This window comes from Schistocerca gregaria, chromosome 6 (genome assembly GCF_023897955.1).
Source record: "Schistocerca gregaria isolate iqSchGreg1 chromosome 6, iqSchGreg1.2, whole genome shotgun sequence".
NCBI lineage: Eukaryota > Metazoa > Arthropoda > Insecta > Orthoptera > Acrididae > Schistocerca > Schistocerca gregaria.
The window spans coordinates 461,083,695-461,103,718 of NC_064925.1; the positions used below are offsets into that span (position 1 = coordinate 461,083,695).

Here is a 20,024-nt window from a genome sequence, read left to right on the forward strand (position 1 = left end):
TTGCTGAGCCACAGACAGGCACATAGAAAAGATGATCACACACACACACACACACACACACACACACACACACACAACCAAATTTTCAGCCACAGCTTTTGTCGCAAAACGAGAGCGCGCACACATTCACATAATCACTCAGGCAACTCATGCACACTTCACCGCCATCTCCGGCTGCTGCATCTACACTCTAAGAATCAGGTCGAAATAAAATCACTCCTCAAGCCTCCCTGCCTCTCGTCGGAAGCTGCTAGGCTAGCGCCAAGAAGTGGTGGCAGCACTGACTGCAAGCTGAGGGGAGTGGTAGAAAGGGGAGAAGCAGTAGGACAGAGAGTAAGGAAGCGGCGCATGTACTCAGCTGCACTCTGCCAGCGATGATGCTGACACTTCAGTAAACAAACCATTTCATGACATGGATGGACAAAGTAACGAGATGGTCAACTGCAAAATGGGGTGCTCTAAATTCACACTGTGCATTCGTGAGTAAATGGCGAGACTTGAGCCAAACACACCAGCCAGGCATGAATCATACATTCCATCACCTTGCAAACACAGCTGGTAAGAGAGGTGGGGCGGTAACTAGAAGGAAGGTTTTTGTCCTTACCGGGCTTAGGTAAGGGTACGACAGTGTCTTCACACCAGTGTCCAGGAAATTTGCCCTCGGCCCAGATGCAATTGTGTGTGTGTTAAGAAGAAAGTGCTTGCTCGCAAGAGAGAGATGCTGCAACATCTGAATGTGGATAGTGTCTGACTCTGGGGCAGAGGACCGGGATGAACAGAGCATGATCTAGCTCCCTCATAGTGAATGTGGCATTGTAGCACTCACATTTCGGAGAGAGAAGGGTATCGCTGGAGCCTCCTCCACTCATTTTAAGGTGTTGGAGATAGCAATAGGATCCACGATGACATCGGCACCTACTGTCATGCCGGAAATGGGGAAATAGATCTTGGCTGCAGAGAGCTGTCGGAGGTTGGCCCACACAACAGAGGAAGGTGTGGAACTGTAGAAAGAACTAGTGACTGAAATCCAAGTAGTTCTTTTGCTATCCCAAAGAACTCTAAGACACTTCACACGCATCTGTTTATAATGAATGTAGTTTTCCAGCGTATGGCAGTTAAAAACGTGGAGAGCACGTCTCCGTGCGCAAATTGCATCATGGCGTGCCTCAGTCCACCAAGGGCCTGGGACATGACATGGTAAAGAGGAAATGTGAGGAATGGAACATTCTGCAGCAGTAAGAATAACATTGGTGGGATAGTCCACCTGGTCATCACAACTGGGGAAATCTTGTTCTGTGAAGGACGCCAGGGAGGAGTAAAGCTGCCAGTCAGCCTTAGTATGCGGCCATTTGGGTGTGCATGTGGATGGGGTACGAGTCAGCAGACGGATAGCACAAGGCACACTTGAGTAGGTGTCAGAAAGAACAGACCACTCAATACAACGGGGTGCAAAAGGATAGGTCCAAATGGGAATAGGTGTGCAAGGAGTCAGAAAGGAAAGCAGGTGCTCCAGTGTTAAGGTAGAAGAGGTTGAGTTGGTTAAGAAGGTCAGCCAAGAGGGAACCTCTCTGGCAGGTCCTGGGAGAACCCCAAATGGGATGATGCGCATTAAAGCCCCCGAGTAGCAAAAATGGTGTGGGGTAGGTGCCCAATAAGCAGAAGGAAGTCTGCCGTGGTAACAGCAAATGTTCGAGGGACATAGATAGTATAGGGGGAAGAAAGACAGGTGAAGAAAGAAAAGGTGAACGGCAACAGCTTGATGACAGGTAGTCAGGGATATGGGTTCACTATGAAGGTCATCTTGTATGAGAAGAATGACACCCCCATGACATGGGATGCCGACCTCAGGGGAAATGTAAAAACAAATTGGTAAGTAATGTAAAAGTGCAAAGCGGTCTTGAGGGCGTAATCTCGTTTTCTGAAGGCAGAGTACAAGGGGATGCTGCAATGCTAGAAGCAACTGCAAATCCTCTTTGTGGGACCGAAGGCTGTGAGTGTTCATTGAAGGACAGTCTTGAGGAGGAAGAAATTTAGAGGTGTCAACTCGGCGGCTGCCGAGAGAGAGATGGTGTAGAGTCGCTACTACAGGGCACAGAAGCAAGAGGATCCTGCTCCATGGGGTCCACAGAAGCATCGGCGTGCTTCTGCAGTCAGTCTGTGGAGTCCAACACTGAAAAATGGTTAATGGTGCGCACCGGCGAGAGATCCTGCCGGCTGAGTGACCACGTGGAGACACTGTCTAGCAGGATCTTCACATTAGCGAAGGAGAAGACCATTGGTCTAGCAGACTTCTTCAAGCCCTTCTGGTTGGAAGACGACTTGGGTATTGTTTGGCTGGAGGGATGGAGGAAGTCTTTTCGGAAGTACTACTTCTGTCCTTTCCTGCCTGCCAGTTGTGTAGCAGGGAGCTTCGCCCCTTTAGGCGAGATTTTGACAGTTTGTTGCACAGTGGGATGGGGGACGGCGATGCCATCTTGACACTGGGCGACTTCACAACCTCCAAAATTGAGGTCGCATGTCTGCATGTCCATGTCCTTCGTGGAGAAAGGGGTATCAAGAACAGAACTATAGGTGCCAGACGTGAGAACACAGGGTTTCCAACTAGATAGTAACTTGCGAGCAACTGGGTAAGGCACTTTTTCCTTTACCCGAATCTCTAACAGCCACTCATCTACATAAAAGGGGCAATCCCGTGAGGAGACGGCATGGCCACCATTGCAGTTGACACAGCGGGCAGAAGGAGGCAGACATTCACCTTCGGGTGCATCCCTGCCACAGGTTACACATTTTGCTGGGTGTAGACAATATGTTCTAGTGTGGTTGAAACGATGACAATGGTAGCAGAGCATCGGATTCTGAGTGTACGGCCAGACTGTGATGATAGCCTGCTTTAATCTTGGACAGCAAGCAGCACCACTACACTATCGAAGGTGAAGGAAAGAAGTGCGGGTGAGCACCAAGAAGGAATCTATCTTTTTCATTACACGATAGACAACAATGACACCCTGCTCAGAGAGGTAAGACTGTATTTCAGCCTTTGTTAGACAGTCAAGCAGCTTGGTGTAAATTACAACACTGAAAGAATACAAAATGTGCCTCGACACGAGCAGGGTAGCTGTGGAGAAGTGAGGCAGCAAGTAGCAGTTGTGCTTAAGAATCAGAAGCTGTCTCCAAAAGCAAGAGGCCATTCCGTAAAAGAGCAAGATTTCACAGGGCAAGCAATAGGCTCTACACCTTAGTGAATAATAAACAGATTGATTGTGGCAACGGACGGACTGTCTTCAGTACATTATACCACAAAGAAGCGGGAAGGGTCTTCGAATCAGTAGCCTTATTACATTTAAGTTTCGTCGATGGGGAGAATGATTGATACTTGATACATCATGAGGAAATCCTCCATGATGCCAGCGCTTCCAATGGCATGCTCCTTCCAAGTGGGGGGGGGGGGGGGGGGGGGGGAGGGTCCGTCACAAGGGAGTGCACCCAGCTTAGGTGATTGTTCACACCTCCCGAACACCTGACAGAGGGACCAACTGACAATTTGGGAAGTTTACAGTTCAAGCGATCACCCCTCCCTGGGCCTGGCCTGTACCATGGGGTACATGTGAACCCTATCTGTCAACCCAGGCTGGGAATTACACTTCACCCAGTCACCTTTTACACGCCAGACACAAGGGCCGGCCTTCAGGAGTGCACAGGGACGAAGAAGACAAAGAGGATCCTCAAACACCAAAGCGGAGGAATGAGAGGAGAAGGGAAACAAACGAAGGAAAAGGGAGCCAAAAAGGAAGTTAAGACTGTTCACAAGTCAGTGGCGGAATGCAGAACATTCCCAAGAATACCCCAGACATGTTCCCCAAGGGAGGTGAAAAAGAACAGCAAGAGGATAGACAGACAGCACAGAAGAGAAAAAGTGCTGGGCCCCATGGTAGGCAGGCACGAACCCGCCAAAGAGTGGCAAGCCCCCTGGGGGGTCAAAAGGCAGTGTGATATAGTAAAATGAGAGATAAATCGTAAATACAAAAATTCTGCAACAACATTCTTCAAAATTATTTAGATCAATTGAACCATGAGAACCTAAAATGTGAGAATTTCAGCTTCAAGAATCAGACCCCTAGACATGAACCGCAGCCAACTGTACGAGACAATCTAAGTAAAATATTTATTGTAAATCTTACTATTCTTACAACAACAAAGTGACGGGAAGATTACAAGTGTGAACATTGTCCGCGAAAAATGACTAATAATGAAGATTTGTCTGTTGCAGAAAAGAAAGCACTTTATTTTAATTTACAATTTATGTATAAATAAATTTTCAATCACATGGAGGAAAAAAAAAAAAAAAAAAAAAAAAAAATGGGTTGCACCACAAAGCAAATCATACCAACAGTGATGATGTACTACCAATAATGACAGATTGAATCGAATGAAAGTCAAGAGGACTTTACAACTACAACCAGTGATATCAAAAAGGAAAGATAAGAACAAACAATTTGTAAAGTTAATTTGTTTGTGGACTCGTGTGCTTGTTAACACAATGAAGAGGGATGAGGGTAGGATTGAGGTAGAAATGAAAGCTGTAGGATCCAGCTAGGACATGGCCGAGCCGAGTGAAATCATAGTCAGTAAAATTGAACAGAGTAGAAGATCAGATGGATGAACTTAGTAATCACGTTTCTGAGTTAAAAAACGGGTTGTCAGAGGGGTTAAAAAGTGTGAATGAAAAAGTTGATGTTTTAGAAAATGAGTTTGTAGCTGAGTCAGCAAAACAATCAAAGAATGTTGATTACGTTAGAGTTGAACAGAGGACCGTAGTGGGAAAAAATGCAACAAAATATTGCAGTTTAAGCCAAAAAATATTAAATGCAGAAAACAATATGCAAACTAATGTAACTGTTTCAGATCAAAAACTTTCAGCAGCTCAGGAAATTTATCTGAACCAAAGTCTGTGTGCAAACAATGGTATTGCGCGGTCCAACACTCCCATCAAGAGTTTTCCACCATACAGTTTACATCCACTGATTATCTGCACCACTGCAGAGATAGTTTTGTGTCAGGTATGAAGGACACTCAAGAAATTAAATTTGTTACGAGATGTCTTTAAGGTAAAGCTCTGTTATGTGCAAATTTAAATTTAGTTCAGTGGTAAAAATATCAAACTTGTATCGAAAGTTTTCTAAATAAATTTTGGTTGGAAGCTCGAAAGGGGAGAATCAAAAGCGAATTTTTGAATGCTCTTAATTATAGGAATAGGGACGGCACTTTGAAAGCTTTTTTTGTAAGAAGCAACTTAAAAAATTAGCACATCTTTACAAACCATTTGACGAAATACCTTGATTGATGCACTTAAAAGGAGATTACCAGAAAGATTGCAGTGGGACTCAGTACATGGACCTGATTACTGTCTAACAATTTTTCAATGTCTTGACAGGCTGGATAGGGCAGTAGTAGCAGGAAATATGTACGATAATAATCGGAATGCTACAAAACACAATAGGAGTAATTATAGAAAGAGATATAATGGTTACTTCTATTAGGATCAAGGTGTAGACAGACAGATTCTGAACATCAGCAGGATAGGAATAACTGGGATGACCATGGATTTTTAACAGAAGAAACAACCGTAGAAGTTAACTACTCAGAAAACTGTATTCACCTCAAGGAAGGTTCACAGTTTCGGGGGTGAGGGAACAACAAGCACAGCACCCCGAAGTAACACTTGCAATTAGACAATAATAATGGTGTTAATGATGTGGCACATGTATCTGAAATTTAACAGAAGGAATATCAGATTTCTCATCTATATTTTAATCAAAAGTTTTGGGATACTATGTCTAATTATGGTGATGTATGTGCTAATCACAAACCAGAATCAGAGTAGGGGGAATTGATGTAGTATGAACTAATGATTTCTTCTCTTAGTTGGGAAATTGTGTTGATATATACAAATCAGTGATGACAGTATTGGATCTGAAGTAGGTGTTATTTCTGATGTAGATGTGAATAAGAGCTGCGAAATAACAGATTGGTAAGTCTGAGACTGGTGGCTTATTGCAAATGAATGTAGGTGAGGTAACTGACTGCTGGAGGTAAGACTTGTATTGTTAATGATGTTGTAAATGAAGTAGTTTTGGAGGAATATTATGATGATGACCATCAGGTATTTGTAGAGTTCAAGAATAATGAAGTTTCAGAGTTATTTGTGAATAAACTCAAAGAAAACTTCTATCTTTTAGTAGAAACACATAGTGAGAACAAGCCTTAAATTTTACAGACTGATTGCACTATATCTGGTTCGTCTTACGAATAGAGGAACATACATTCATATGAATAGGCATTCGGTTCTATGTTTGTAGTAGAATCCTGACTTCCGTTCTTATGTTAATATTACCCTATAATGTTTTGTTTCAAAGAAGCTATCGTATTTTGTTTTCCTTATACTCTTAACGCATTTGTCAAAAAATAAATGCAAGTGGGACGTATCTGTACATGGCGTAGCCACAGATTTAAAGCGCGTGCCGTCCAGGGCCGGTACTACATTGTGAAACAGCTTGTAGAAGCGCCCTGTGACGTAGCAGGGTAGTCGGAGTGGGGACTCGCTCACTCGCTCTTCAGTTTACCAACAGACTATATCAGTTGTTTAGATCAATGGCCCATGGCGCTGGCTGACCAACACTTCTGCTCTCAAGAAGAAGTCACAAATTGGATCAATTCTTGGATCACTTCAAAACATGAACAATTTTTTCGACACGGGGTTAGTACACTGCCTGAAAGATGGGAGAAAGTAGTGGCCAGCAATGGAAAATACTTTGAATAATACATGTGTAACCAATTTGTTTCATTAAAGCCTCAACTGTTGGGGAAAAAACGCCAGAAGCAAAGTTGTACACCTTGTAGAAGAAAAGACCTTTGAACATGGATACATAGTGACCCCTAATTTGGAAGAAAATACACATTATATTTGCAGGTTCATACAACTATTTAATTCTGTGTTGTTTGTTAGGAATGTAGTATGTAAGATCAAGTGATTTCTAAAGTTCTGGCTTATCTGTTGACTGAGTTTTAAATCTATGCTACACTATATTAGAAGTTAATACAACTATATAATTCTGTTTTGTAATAGATTTGTGCTTTAGAATATGATACAAATACACACCTTTTACAATTTTGAAATGGGACAATACCATTAAATATCTAAAAATAAATTTTCTTATCTTAGGGTACTATTAGTGTTAAATATTACTGTTATTCATAAGTACTCTGCAAAGAATACCCAAAAGAGTTCATGACAAATTTAATTAAAGTGATGGGTGTTGTGGTAAACCAAGTGAAGACATTTTATTCGTATGTACTGTAAATATTAGGAATAGTATCTTAAACTTCCTGGCAGATTAAAACTGTGTGCCCGACCGAGACTCGAACTCGGGACCTTTGCCTTTCGCGGGCAAGTGCTCTGGTCCCGAGTTCGAGTCTCGGTCGGGCACACAGTTTTAATCTGCCAGGAAGTTTCATATCAGCGCACACTCCGCTGCAGAGTGAAAATCTCATTCTGGAATAGTATCTTAGTTTCATATGTGAACACTTTTTAATCCATTCTGACATAAGCCTTGATACTTAATTTTTTTAATATATGTAGGCAAAACACATGCCATGTGATGTGAGGGAGGTACTCAACAGCATTCTTAATACACAAAACCATGTTTCAGGATTTGAAGTGAAAGGCGGACTGGAAGTTATCTATCCACTGAAGCGTGTAATGAGAAATCTAGGGAGGAAACTGAAGATATGGGTGGATCCACTCCAACACCCCAGTATGGTGACATACTTGCTGGTCCAGTCGACTTGCAAGAGATCATAGGTGCTGGGTAATGTACTCAAACGTTGGTCTACTATAACAGCGCTGTGACAAATTTATAAATTGTTAATCAAGAAATTATCCTATATGAAGAATTCGTGGAACTATTTGTTCAGAAAAGTCGTCACTGCTATGGACAGTGTTATACCACCTAAATGGATATTTTTTCAAGCGAGGGGATTAATTTCCCAATACATTATGTAATGTTAAATAATGCTGTGAAAGGTTGATGTTCTATGACTGATGATTTGTTATGAGAAAACTTAGGAAGATCAAGACTGCATTCTACAAACCACGTTGTAAATAATTATCAGAATCTGATAAAATTAAGCACTATTGGTTAGTAGTCATACATTTCAATGGATCATCTTATCTAAACACTCAGTATATATTTTTTATCAATTGTAAATGAATCTTCTAGGATTCCTTGTACATGTATTAGTATGAACAATTAGCAAATAGTGTGGAAGACATGAGTATAGACTAACAGGGTGTATACATGGACAAGGAAAAAAATTCCCAGATTTTTCCCAGATAAAAATACACTTTTTCCCTGTTAAGTGACAGTATACTCTTATTCGGCACTGTAAAACTCATCAATCCTTTGAATGTTAATGGTTTTATATACCAGAGTAGAATTTCCTGGCACTTTAGAAAACTTAACTCAGGGGGAAAACGCGTTTTGAAAGACCTTTGATGTGCAGCAACATGTACAATGTATATTTTCGTATTACGAAGGTATAAATTCAAATGCCGTCAAACACTGCATGTCACTTTCCGAAGCATTGAAATCAAGTTTGAGATGCACTTTTGTAAGCCAGTCATAGCTCATGTCACATGATCTCGCCAGCTGATGACAGCATAGGTCACGTGATGTAGTCAGCCAATAGCGAGATCACTCTTAAGTAGCGCCCAACACACAAGTAAGGAAAGTTAATGGTTTAAGTTAATATACATAGCCTTCACCTATAATATTGGTCTCTAAGATTAATATGCTGGAAGATAAGCGAAGTTTCCACATATAATGTTGATCTTTTTTGCACGTGTTATACTTTAAGATACATCACACAAAAGTGCCAGAAAATTTTTTAAATAACGACATAAATGTCTGATCTTCTGGGCTCAAAATTCTTCTAGATGGTCGTCCTCAAAGAGTTGATTTTTAAATGAGAGTCAAATGCTTTGTGATTTAAGAAATTCATCGTACATTCTCGCACATAGCTTATCTTACGTGAAATGAAATCTCCTTTGAATGTAATGCTTTTCAAACCACCATTCGTAATATTTTCCTGCGACCTGTTAGAAATAGGTTCGTTTCAGTAGTTGCCAGATAGCGCAGGTAACAAGCGTGACTGCGCTTGCGCAGCTACGATGATGCAGGAAGCCCGTGTGTTCCTACGTGTAAAACATTAAAAGATCTTACACTATGTCATAAAAGAAACAAGACATCAGAGGATACTTCAAGAGCACCGGAATTTCGTGAACCATACTAAAACGCATAATTCAGCTTAAAATGCACATTTGTATGTAAATTTTCTTGGCGTACCAGTACTGTATTGTCTCATGTTTGGTTCTTTATTATGGCATAATGCCATACGTGCACTTTAAATGCAGTGAACAGTTGAAACCAGCCAATAATATGAAATTAAACACTTCGTTTCAAGTAAATTGACTGCCACAATAGAAAAGATTAATAAAAACCAAATCTCTTTAGCAAACCGGCCAAAATAACTTCATTGTTCTGTAAGGCGATTAATGTTTGACTGTCAGGAAGGTTGAAATAAAATCTAAAACTAATAACATATTTTAGCCTTCCGTAATTACGCGAACGTATTTTAATTCATTTGCTAGCTCCCGGCCACAAAAATTCGTTTTATCATCTAATGTGAGAGCAATAAACGAAGAGGAAACAACAAAATCACTAAACGTAAACACAGGTCACGTGGAGACGACCCACCTCCCCACCACAACTCAGACTGCTCTGGGCATCAGCCCCAGATTTACTAATTTCTGAACCAGGGCAATATTAAGTAGTGGCATCCAGTCACACATCTGTATCAAGAAGCGGGAGAAGGTACTACTCACATGCGACTTAACTGCGCATGTGCAAGAGCCTGCCCGCAACTGCTCAAACGAATCTAATTTAAACAGTTGTCACGCCACATTCATCGGAGGCAATTTGTTGTTACAAAGCATTGCATGGTCTTCCTAAAGCGTTTGACACATTTTGCTGTTGGCAGGCGCTTATATGAGCACTATTTTGTTGTTGTATATGGCGCATTTCCTTTGCAACTTAAAGTTTTATTATCTTTCTTTTTTTCCTCCTGTTCATGATGTTTTGTTGCTGCAGTATTATTCTGCAGTAGCGGGGTACAGTAATATCCTTTGTTAGAGTATTGGTTCTTACCAGTCAAAATCACATAAATTTAAATGAAAACAAAAACAATAAACAATTCCCAGAATTATAAACAATTCCCAGAATTATAAACAATTCCCAGAATTATAAACAATTCCCAGAATTATAAACAATTCCCAGAATTATAAACAATTCCCAGGTTTTCTCCTGGATGAAAAAATTCCCGAGTTTTTCCCGGATCTCCCGGGTCGCATACACCCCTAAACAAGATGTATACAGTTCTGATTTCACACACTGATTTTGGTCCTCAAGCTACTCAATTATATCATTCAACACTATTTAGGACTGATTATCTGTATTTATCCAGAGTACTGCATTATTGTATCTCATTGGAACTTGAGTTGTGGGCAGACTCATACTTAACACATTGTTTTGGGTACCCCTGGTCATCGCGACTGTGTGTGCATGTGCACTCAAGGAATGGGTGAAATTATTGATTGAACCTAGATGCTTCCTTTAATTATTCTTTACATACAATTGAACTTATTGATATACAATTATGAACTTTATTGATTTTGTTAGTCTGGTGTGTGCCAAGTGTGATTCTGACTCGTGGGTCGGTCCTCAAATCTTAAGCATAGGCCCTAATATTTTTTCATTATTTTCTCCTTTCACGAGTTAACATATCCTTAAATACGCTGATTTATGTGGCTGATTGATTTTGTGTTGTACTACTACCCATGACTGAGTATATTCTTCTGTTTTGCACCCATCATTACGAGTTTTTCAAGTTGGCTCAGTCATCATACTCATCTCTTGATGATTTTTGAGGGTGCGACTTTACAGATGTAAACTTGAAATTTGTAATTTACATTGCCTCTGCACTTATTTCTATAGTTTAGCATTGTAATGTTGTAGTTCTGACTTTGTCCTCCTACACGTATAGATTATGACTTGTGTAGAAGATATTTTTCTTACAGTTTATGTATTGCATTATGCATCAGATACTTCTATACAACTGTATTCTATCTTTTGGCATTACTTTGTACATAGTTTGGCAAACCTATTAGTAGGTCTCCAAATACTGCATACACATTGTTTCCATATTATGTGAGGGGAAAGGGACATCATCCTCGACAGTGGTAGTAGTCAGTACCAGTAATATTTTTCAAATTTTGGACAGGTCAATATTATTTCAGCTGTTTTTCTGAAAAATTTCATAGAACTTAACACACAATTTGTTATATTTAAAGCTAAAATTGTGGAAAGGAACTACTTTATTTTCGTTGTTACAATCGATGTGTACTAGCTCTGAATGTACAGTTAAAATTGTTTTTAAGAAACATTTGAAATTACAAATTATTTGGCACTCTTAAAATTTCTATAATTATGAAATCTAGTACTGTTTATTATGTTTATTTCTTGATTCATTCATAAAATATTAATCTAAACTAATAAAAATTCATTTGTCAAGAAAAATTGTAATCACTTTGGAATATTGTTATTACCTCAGACTGAAGTAGTAGTAAGCATGCCTCTGATGTGATTGGACATATTTTTGCATTTTGGACAAACAATGCAATTTTGGCTTTGTTGATGTGAAAATTCAAAAGAGTGTTAGATAGTAAAATGTGAGACAAATTATTGTAAAAACAAAAATTCTGCAACGACATTCCTCAAAGGTATTTAGATCAATTAACCACGAGAACTTAAAATACGAGAATTTCAGTTTCAAGGATCAGAACCTTAGACATGAAGAATGGCAGCCAACTGTATGAGAAAAGATAAGTAAAATGTTCACTGTGGATCTTACTCCTCCCACATCTTCTGAAAAGCCTTTACCATAGTGGACAGGAGCAGCAGCAGCAGCAGCAACAACAACAACAACAACAACAACAACAACAACAACAACAAAGAAGGGAGGGGGTAGAGTACAAGTTGGACCTTGAAGACAGGTTCTCGCAAACAACATATCAATCAACAGTGCCCCCCCCGTTTGGACTCATCCGTAAACAAAGCTACATAATTGTGGTGCTCATGTAAAATGTCAGAAAATATCACATTAAAAACAGAAGCAGGGGTGCAATCTCTCCTAAACTGCAGTAAATCTATGACACGCCTGACGCAGCACGAGGATCTGCCGCCAGATGTAAAGTGGCAGTTTAGCACCAGCTTCAGCCCAAACAGTGAGTATGGAGCCGGTCCCATAAATGTACATGGCCAGCCTGATCTCCTCATGGTGTACAGTGTCAAAGATTTTCAGGTACGAAGGCATTACTGACTGGTACACGATGCACCCATAGTCCAGCTGCCCTATAAAATCAGAGCAGATGCGTCCTGTCTGCTTCCGAAGACCCTCTGCCACTTTAAAATTAATTTCTTCACTTTTAACTAATTACCATTAACATATATGAGTATAATCTGCATTTTCATAAAAAAGAAAGGTTGGCCCTCAGTTTTAATAGAATATAACACCAGGTCTAATTTTGTGCTTAGTTTTATGTATGTAATTGATTTTCTAATTTATTTGGCTATTACAAGTTAGTATCTTTTGTTATAGGGTGAAATCAGTAATTTTTTTTGTAACTAATTCTATTGTTGACTTATAAACAAATATAAATTCTGCAATAATTATAAACATGTGGAAGAACCACCAATAGTCTTCTTAAAGGATCTATTTGAAAACATGTTAGCAAAGTCAGCCATTAATTAATTCCAAAGTAATTAAGTTTTGATAAAAGTATTGTTTGCATAACGATATTTGTGAATTTTGTCATTTAAACATATAATTCGCCGTAACTCTTGTAGTAGAAGAATCTGTTAAAAAGACGAAATTTTTCGATGTATTCAGTTAATTTAATGAGTTAAGTTTTAATTGTAATTTCTGTAACTTCAAACAATGTGTAGTTTCAGATGATATGGGCCCGATTTTTGGTCCCGAGACAGTCAGTCCATGTCAGTTTCAGACAAGAAACCTGTGTGCATCAATGTGCACCTGTCTGCTACATCATTTAAAGTAGTCAGTGTTGTACTTCCACACCTCGTTTTTCCAACAGTGTAGCAAAGTAGTATGTCAACACAGAGGACAATCAATGAAGAAACAAGCAGGCAATGTCACAACCTGTGGCTAGGACATTTCAAAAATGTTTATTGCCTTCTGGGTCTTGGCCTTCATGTCCTTCAGGTGTGATAACCAAGACTGTTAGGAGTAAAAAGTGAGGCCACAAAACCAAACAGTCTTTAAAAGGGAGAATGGTGTCCCTTATATACAATTCAAGTAAATTGGGGGGAACCACCCCCCCCCCCCCCCCACACACACACACACCTTTGCAGAAAATGTAAAACCACTCTTTGCAGCCCACTCCTCCATCCCCTTTACTGTAAGCTGCAACTGACAAGTTGTCGTTGCAGTCCACAAAGAAGGAGCATTGTACGAGATTCCTTATTGCAGACATGGCTGCGGCAAAGAGGATAACACTTAAAATACTGCCCTGAGGATCACCAAGTCGATACCAAAGAAAGCACTTTCTGCACCTGCTGATGAGCCGGAATGTACGAGACACTGTCAGCACCGGCATTACCAGAGCAAGTTGCAGTGATGAAGTCGGGGCGCAGACCATACAAAACCCTTATAAACCGATTTTACAGAAACTATTTGATTTAAATTTTTTTCCTGTTACTTACAGCTTTATAGTGAAGTGCCTATCATTTCATCAACAGTCATACTTATTGTGATGGTTCACATTTAAGTAACACACTATGAGAAATTTGATTAGTTTGCAACGGAAAACGGGGATCCCAATGATTTTGCATTAGGTGCACACTACATCATTAAGTTGATGTCTTGAGACTTCAATAGCATATGAAATTTTTCTCTTGACTTGGGAGGAGGTCAATATGTATCTCTAATCTTGAGAAACTGGATTTTATCTACCATACCCAGCTCTACCCACACACACTGCAATAGTGTGAAAGACAGCTATTTGAAACATCCATTATATCTGCTAAACAGTTCAAGATATCAAGACAAGCTTTTGATAATAATGGCACTCAGAGAGGAGAGTATTTTGCCAGATAGCTAACATGCAGAACTTTCCTATCTCCCGCAACATGTGACTAATTACAGACTTTTTCAATGTGATAATGTATTTTTTAAGGCTGATCGATAGCTGGAGAAATGAGCATCACTGTGACTTAAGCACTTATTTTTATACCAAGGGTGTGATTATACATGAGCTGAGTCAGTTCCTCACTTAATAAATCACTGTTTCACAATTCTGTTGCAACTGCAATGCACTGGCATGTTTGCAAGGTTCTTGTGTAAACTCCGCTGTGTTATGGAAAGAAGCAAATTTTAACCCAGCAACAGGAAAAATTTAAGTTTTAGCCGAAATTCATTCCCTGATGACATTTCACTGAAGGAAAAAAGGTAAAAAGTCTGAGAAAGTTAAATCACTCCTTTTGTTGCTGTTGCAGCGGGATCATGTGACTCAGTGAGTTTTTAATAATGAACAGTTGGTACTGAGACTTATCAAAGAGCCTTCTTTCTACACCTAAGTGATCTGTGAAAAATGACACTTCATCATCATTTGTTTCTATCCCCGTTCAAAGCAAATTCCCCGAACTTTTTACCTCTAAAATCTTTTCACATTTTAAAGATGTAATCTATTTTCATTTTGATGAGCAGTTGCAAGTGCCCCCAATCATCTGGACTACTCATCAAGGGGAAAAATTCCCCTGTAAGATCGAAACAATGGTGAGTTATCAGATGTCAATTTTTTTGTGATTTCTCAGGTCACTTGAGTTGCGAAAAGAAAATTCTTTGGTAAAGTTCATTATTGAAAACACAATGGGTTACAGGATTTCACTGCAACTGCAACAAAACAAGCAATTTAATTGCTCCAAAATTCTTACTATTTTTCTTCTTCACAGAAGCAACAACAATTGCAAATTGTGGCTAACACTACATGTTCTTGCTGCAATTTTAAAATCTGCTCGTTTTGCCAAAACACAAACACTTCACAAACACATTAGTGCGATAGAATCATGAAATCATGGTTTATTAAGTGAGGAACTGAGAACTCATCCAGTGAATAGCTTATGAAAAGGCATATCCTTGATGTAAATACATAATTTCTTTACTTATGTTGGAAAACCACATTAATGCTAATTCCACCAGCTACGATGACCCTCAAAAAATTACGAGGGCTATTTGGAAAGTAAGTTCCAATTGGAAGCGAAATGGAAACACTGCGAAAATAAAAAATGTTTTATTTGCAATAGTTAGCTACACCTTACAGCTGCTTTTCTACATAGCCACTGCTCTGACTTAGCCACTTGTCATAGCGTTGTACCAACTTTATAATACCCTTGTCATAGTAGGGAGCCGCCTGTGCTTTCTGCCAATTCTCTACGAGCAAAAGCCTGGAAGACACTCTTGCGTTCATGCATAACAAATCTCGGGTAATGGAGGACCTTTCATTAAAGCAGAGGGCCAGATAGACAGCCACCAATTCCCCAGTAAAAACTCTACACATGGCACGCAAAAGAAGGTGTTCCATGCCAACAAAAGGCGTGAAGGCGTGTCCCACATGACTGGCGAATTTAAAGCCAGTAGTGTAAAAAACAATGGCATCCTGAAACCCTAGCAAGAGCAGGCGGAACAAACAACGGAACACCATTGGAGTAATGGAGGGTTTTGGACCCTGGAAGAAATCCGTCTGAATCAAGTGCCAAGGAACTAAGTGGGAGGGACTGTCAGGAAAGAATGCGTGGAAGAGGACAAGGAGAGACTGAAATTGCGGCAGAGGGAAGCAGGGCGGAGTCCAACCGGCAAACCCACCCGAGGGCGAACAGTGCGGTGGTTAGGGGTGAGGGTGGCGTCCAAAAGGCATGAAAAGAATAGGAGTAGTGAGCAAGGGAAGAGCAGGTAGTTATGGCACAGGAACTGGGACCACCTAAATGAAAGGAGAAGGATCCCAGCATCAACCAGAAGATTATCGACAGGGCTACTGCAAAAAGTACCAGTGGCTAAATGGATACCACAATGATGAAGCAGGTCCAAGAGGAGCAGCTCATCCATAAACTTGGCAACCATAATCCAGACAAGAAAAAACTAATGCCCAATACTTTTACACATTATTCCATCCGGGAATTTACAATGCTGTTTGCTAAATTTTATGCTTAGCAATCTATAATTACAAACTAATTGAATTTCACAGTGTGTTATATAAATGCAATCTATCACAATAACTATGACCATTCACAAAATGAACAGCACTTAACAATGAATCTGAAATTTAAAATGCTGTAACATATTAAATAATCTTTTTTTCCACCATGCAGTTTCTGTAAAATCGTGTAAGAAGAATGCAGGAAACGCACATTTTACTTGCAGTGGCACTGCTGCACATTCGTGAGCATTCTATGTGTGCACCCATAGGCACACAAAACTGCAATGGGCAGCAGGACAAGATGGCATACAGACTACTGGGCTCCTTCGTGTTTCCATACTAAGCATGCGAGATGGTACGCATAACATTAATAGGAGAGCATTACCCAAGGTGGGTGGGACGAAGATTTGAGTCCATATTTGGCTCACAGTTTTAAGCAGTCCTGAATGATTTAATACTGCACAAACTTACTCATGAGTCACTGTGTGATTCCTGTACCAGAGCATTTTTTAAAGAAATAACTAACTGAATACTCACTGTTATCAAAATACTGTCATCTTTTGAAACAACTTATGAATGAACTGTGACAGATTACGTTTTTAAACATATGCTGTCATGTAATTTTTGAGAAAAATTATTACATTTTCAGTATCATTCATAATTTAATAAAGCCAATGATAAGTGCTGCATGTTTACCTTGCTGTTTTCCAAATACTTGTGTGTACAGCTGACATCAAGGTAGCCAGTCTCACGATTAGCAACTTCCATAACAGCTTTCACTTTCTTTAACCACATTTTGTTGTCATCAGGGTACACAACAATTACTCTTCCTGTGCCATAAACACATATTACCCTTTCATCTCTCCAGCCCTGTTACGGGAAAACATACAAGAAATACATGAAGAACTGAACAGCAACCCCTTGCAATCAAAATCCATCATTCACAATTACGAGTCAGGAATATTAAAAACTCACACAAAACTTAAGAGCAGATGCATTATTGTGATAGTTCTCATGGGCCATCTCATCTTCCCAGTCTCCAAGTTGGTAAACAATACCACATTCTTTGCACTGAGTTGCTCCAAATTTCTTCTGCCCAGCATCAATTTGGTACTGATCATTTCCAACCATCTGCCATTTTCTTTTCCTACTGGCATGATCCTTTTTCAAAGCTGGTGTCATACTGAAAAACAAGTGGGATCAACCCTAAGGGTGGAATTGCATCACAAAGTCACAAGTATTAAGATAGTTTCTACAATACAGAAACTGTGTCCCCTACAGTTGAATTAGACACTTACTACACTGCAATATCAGTAAATGGAGAATTGAGTGACGGAATTAAATGTAACCGGAGTAACTAATGACACAGAACACATACCTGCTATACTTCTGTGTGTGGTCCTGATAGAAAATTGGATACAATTTAACATCTTTATCCACATTTTGAGTTGCAGCAGAAGCACTAGTGCAACTGGCCTGCATTCCAACCTCCCCCTCATTACCACACACCTGAAGGCCTGTAATACTGCTGGGTGTTGAGCATGCAAAAGTACTGCATGCAGTATCCAATTCTAAGTTTTCTATAACTTGTGGATTCAAAATGGCACCAGCATTTAAATTTCCTCGTTGCCTAGCAGATGGCTGTTGTTTTGAGGCACAAGAAGCAATATGGTTTTCAGTTACATCCAAACAGTCATCAGCAACAGTAATATTTTGAATATCTGTGCCACATGCCTCTTTGGGGGCATCTGTGTCAAGGCAGTCAAGGATAGCATTAACAGTATCACTGACTTTGTCTTGAAGCATATCTTGTGGTGTATCATCAACATCCATAGGCTCAAAAACAATATTCAGTCTTTTTTGTGCTGAAGGGTTGCCTTTCAAAACTGTGCTTTGTTTTATTTCCTTCTTAGGAAGAAGGAATTTTCCATGCCTCACTTCCACCCTGGAAAAAGAAAATACAGACTTAACTCTAAACTTTCCACTACATGATGTAACTAAACAGAAATATAACAATACAGTGGAGTAAAGAAAAGGAAATGAAACAAAAATGTTAAGAATGTCACCTATACATAGAGCAAACTTTAAAGGTATACCACAGGCCACCTAAGCAAGAATTAACAGCAGTAAAAGTCTGTTGTTGATTACATCAAAACACTTTAACAGAAGACAAATTAGGGAGGAAACAAAAGACTGATACAAATAGTTGTAAAAGGTTTGAGACCTATAGTGGAGTCGCTATAAGAAGATTACAGACAGTTGCAGTGGGCTGGACACAGCTGCTTCGGGCATCTACTACAGTCAATCACGTTAGGCCATTTTCTAAATGTATCTATAGCAACACCTCAATGTTGTTGGAGCAAGTAGTATCTGAGGCTGCAGTGAAACCCGTCAGCATTTATGTCATTTAAGTAACTTGCTTTAACTTCTCGAAGAAGCCAGATATCGGTATCACTACCAACTCAAGAAGTGTCTTGCTTTTAGCCATATTCCACTTGCAATAATGTATGGTCTAAAATGTACTGAACAGTAAGCTACTGGCGGTTTTTCTTTTTCATTAAAAGATTTGAAAAATCATGTGCATGTGGTCGAGACATGGTGTCTATTCGCAATGACCATCCACGCATTTGCCTGAAGCGATTGAGGGAAATCACAGAAAACCTAAATCAAGATGGCCGGACGTAGGATTGAACCGTCGTCCTCCCGAATGCAAGTCCAGTGTGCTAACTACTGCAGCACCTCACTCAAGGAATTAAGGAACCAACATGAAAAGCAGCCATATTTTTTCAGATAGAAAGTAAAATATTTACAGTACGCTCCCGACTAACAGGGTTAGTGCAGATCCAAGGCTATACGGATAATACAAAATACAACTTACATGTGACATTTGAAAGCCTACTGCATTACTCGCCAGAAACTGAAAAAACATTTACAGAAGCACATTGTTTTGTTTTCCTATTTATGTTTTCATCCACCTTTTTTGGTAACTTTTCTAATTCTCTTACAAGTCAAAACATCAGATCACAAACCCCCAAGTAGCTGATAAATGTAATAGAACCTAGGTGCAAGAGTTATACCAGATTACGCACAGTAACTTGTTTGTGCTTCGTCACATCCTCAATGACAAAACCATGACCTCCATTCTCAAATACATGACAGTCCACCCCTGCATGCAACTGTAGGCTCAAGTGTTTGCCTATATCATAATAAATCTAGCTTTACAAAGTCTACAGTTAGTCACGAACAGCTGATTTCCCAGTGACATTTTGAATATGCAAGTTAATAACAGTCATTATTTACAACTATCACGCAGATGAATACATCAATCCTTTAAAAATATTATTATTGCATTTTGTACAATTAAAGATGACTCTCAAAATCACCAACAAAGAAGCATATATTTCAATGAATAAAATTTCAATGGTCATTCACCAGGTTTTTAAATTGCCTTATTTGACTGAACAAGACAATTTAAGTATGAAACATAAACTACCTGTGTGCCCTCTGCAAAGCTTTCCTGTATGATGGTGTCGGCATGATGAAGTACAACCGTTTATATTAAAATTTTGTTTGAAAATGATACAGGCTGTGTCAGAAACATGATAAAGAAAATTCACAGAACAATGTATAAGAGAGGATC

General features: G+C 39.5%; 1 protein-coding gene across 1 annotated transcript in view; it reads right to left on the bottom strand.

The window, feature by feature from the left end:
• The window catches only part of LOC126278298 (N-acetyltransferase eco-like), a 78,799-nt gene that overhangs the window by 13,702 nt on the left and 45,073 nt on the right, over nucleotides 1-20,024 (bottom strand). The window contains exons 3-5 of the mRNA XM_049978309.1: nucleotides 17,763-18,329; nucleotides 17,360-17,567; nucleotides 17,081-17,254 (exon numbers count right to left, since the gene is read on the bottom strand). Coding sequence (XP_049834266.1) covers nucleotides 17,081-17,254; nucleotides 17,360-17,567; nucleotides 17,763-18,329 — 949 coding nt within the window. The remainder of the gene's footprint in view (nucleotides 1-17,080; nucleotides 17,255-17,359; nucleotides 17,568-17,762; nucleotides 18,330-20,024) is intronic.